Source organism: Sapajus apella, unplaced genomic scaffold (genome assembly GCF_009761245.1).
Source record: "Sapajus apella isolate SASKATOON/1434 unplaced genomic scaffold, GSC_monkey_1.0 scaffold65, whole genome shotgun sequence".
NCBI classification, from domain to species: Eukaryota; Metazoa; Chordata; class Mammalia; order Primates; family Cebidae; genus Sapajus; species Sapajus apella.
In genome coordinates, this window is record NW_022437005.1 from 5586526 (window position 1) to 5589278 (window position 2753).

Here is a 2753-nt window from a genome sequence, read left to right on the forward strand (position 1 = left end):
GGGAGGCTGAGGCAGGTGGATCACTTTAGCCCCAGAGTTTGAGACCGGCCTGTGCAGCACGGTAAAACCCTGTCTCTACAAAAAAATACGAAAAATAGCCAGGTGTGGTGCAAGCCTGTAGTCCCAGCTACTTGGTAGGTTGAGGTGGGAGGATCAACTGAGCCCAGGAGGCAGAGGCTGCAGTGAGCAGAGATCATGCCACTGTACCTCAGCCTGGGTGACAGAGTGAGACTTATTCTCAGCAAACTGACACAAGAACAGAAAACCAAACACCGCATGTTCTCACTCATAAGTGGGTGTTGAACAATGAGAACTCATGGCCACAGGGAGGGGAACATCACACACCAGGGCCTGTTGGGGGGTGGGGGAGCTAGGGGAGGGACAGTAGGGGGTGGAGGGATTGTGGAGGGATAACATTAGGAGAAATACCTAATGTAGATGATGGGGGGATGGATGCAGCAGACCACCATGGCATGTGTATATGTATGTAACAATCCTGCATGACCTGCACATGTACCCCAGAACTTAAAGTATAATAAATAAATAAAAAAAGAATAGCAGAAAAAAAGTACTTATCATAGAGGGTTGTAATGAGTGTTAAATGTGTTAATACATGTGTAGTACTTAGAACTCTGTGCCTTGACCCAGAGTAAGGGCTGTGCTACTATGTGCAATTATCAGATGAGACTGGCAGCATCTTCTGACCTTAGGGACATTTACTCTCTCTCTCCCTCTGTGTCTCATTATGGTCTGGAAAACTTCTGATGTAGGCTCTGTAGCTGATTCTTTCTCCAATCAGTTACTCTGGACTAAAAGCATTTCCCTTTCTACCAGCAGCCAGATAAAGCCAAATTCAGGCCACGATCTGTGATTTACATGTTAGTCACTTTTAGAGGAACAAGAATAACTGCTCTGTCATTTAGGGTTGCCACTGAGGAGATGCCTGCATTGGAAAGACACAGCTTATGTCACTAAAGAAGCTTCTGGGGCCAGTTTCCCTTATCCCCATGGCAGGGTGCAAACTTTTGGGCTTGCAGGACCAACATCCCTCATTGGTTTGGGAGAGGTGTGTGTGTGTGGATCTGCCTCACAATGGTCTGTCTGGGCCCTTACCTCATGTCACATGTTGGCATTTGTTTGGCCAATAAGACTGTAGCACACCCACCAGCTTCAGTCCCCACTTGGACTTACCTTTGATGTCACAATCTGAACTGTGGGTATTAATCTGGTTACAGCTGCTCACAGACCAGATGGCAAGGTCAGGGGACTAGCACTGGGAGATGTGGAAGAGAAGTAACCATCAACCCAAGATCAAAGCAGAGGATGGACCTCCGGCGGGCCAGTTCAAGGTCCTGGGTTCAGTTGTAGAACCTGCCATGCCACCTCTAGAGCTGTCAGAACTCCAGAGCTTCCAGGTATGTGAGGACATTAGGCTTCACATCAAGGAAGTGGGAGCTCCCTTGGTCAAGAAAGTCAATGCCGTTTTTCAGCTGGACATTACCAAAGATGGGAAGACAGTTCTGCAGTGGACCATCGATCTGAAGAATGGTTCTGGGGACATGTATCTGGGACCTGCCAGGCTCCCAGCAGACACTGTCTTCACAATTCCGGAGCCCGTCTTTATGGAGATGGTTTTGGGCAAACTGAACCCGCAGAAGGCTTTCCTTGCTGGCAAGTTCAAAGTGAGTGGCAAGGTTCTGCTTAGCCAGAAGCTGGACAGGGTTTTCAAAGACTGGGCTAAATTTTAAGCATGCAAAAATACCAAAGAAGAACTTCTCTTCGATGATAATGTCCCGTGGAAATCATGCTTAATCTGAAGATTAAAGTAAAAAGTATCCAGTATTTTTACTCAAATTCTTCCTATTCGAGTTTAATTGATTTTTCTGCTGATGGCTAAATTTGCAGGGAGGGTTCTGAAGCAGTAAAAAGTGTTGTAGTGCATCAATTAAAATATTTGTCTTTTTCTTTTTTTTAGCTCCATTTATGCCCTAATATGCCAGGGTGAGAGCCACATGTAGAGAAATGGGTGATTATGATCATTGGAATTAAATACTCCAATGATTGTGTTCTTGAGACATTTTTCCTTTTTTAAAAAAGTTTGATGTTTTGGGGCAAGAAGTGGTAACTGTCATTGTGCAGGCATGCATTCCACATGGTAACTTTGTTCCATGAAGAAACTTTACTATGAGATTGCGGGGCACTAAGGGAATTGGGCACCACTGGTCTGTGGGCGGAACCCAGGCAATAGAAGGGATGGTGCTCTTGGTGTATTATAACTTCTGATGGTTTCACTTCCAGGAAAATTGAAGGGCTTGGGAGGTATTCTAGGCCAGTGGTTTTTAACTGGAGCGTGCATCAGAATCACCTGGAAGGTTGGTTAAAGTCTGGATTACTGGGCTCCATCTCAGAGCTTCTACTTAGGAGATCTGGGCTGGGAAGAATGCACATTTCTAACAAGTTCCCAGGTGATGCTGATGGCACCACCATTAGAGAAACCCTGCTCTGCTTCACTTCATGCCAAAGCTTTCAGTATTGACTATAACTGTTCTATTCTGGACCAATGAGATACTGCCATTAGTCAAAGGATCTTCCAGAGACGGATTCCACAGCTCTCTGTGAGCCGTTTCTAAAATATCCATGCTGTCAGGAGCTTGTGCATTAAACATTTTACAAAATCAGAGGGGGAGATTTCCTTCCAGAAGCTCTCTTCAAGTGCTGTCTGGGAGGATAGGATGAAGTCAGACGCAGCTGAT

At 45.7% G+C, this 2753-nt stretch overlaps 1 protein-coding gene across 1 annotated transcript; it reads left to right on the forward strand.

Moving 5' to 3' along the window:
• Positions 1-499: 499 nt before the first annotated feature.
• Positions 500-1854, forward strand: SCP2D1 (SCP2 sterol binding domain containing 1). Its single transcript, XM_032248104.1, has one exon. The coding sequence runs from the start codon at positions 1281-1283 to the stop codon at positions 1746-1748; it is 468 nt and encodes a 155-aa protein (XP_032103995.1). The 5' UTR covers positions 500-1280; the 3' UTR covers positions 1749-1854.
• Positions 1855-2753: the final 899 nt, after the last annotated feature.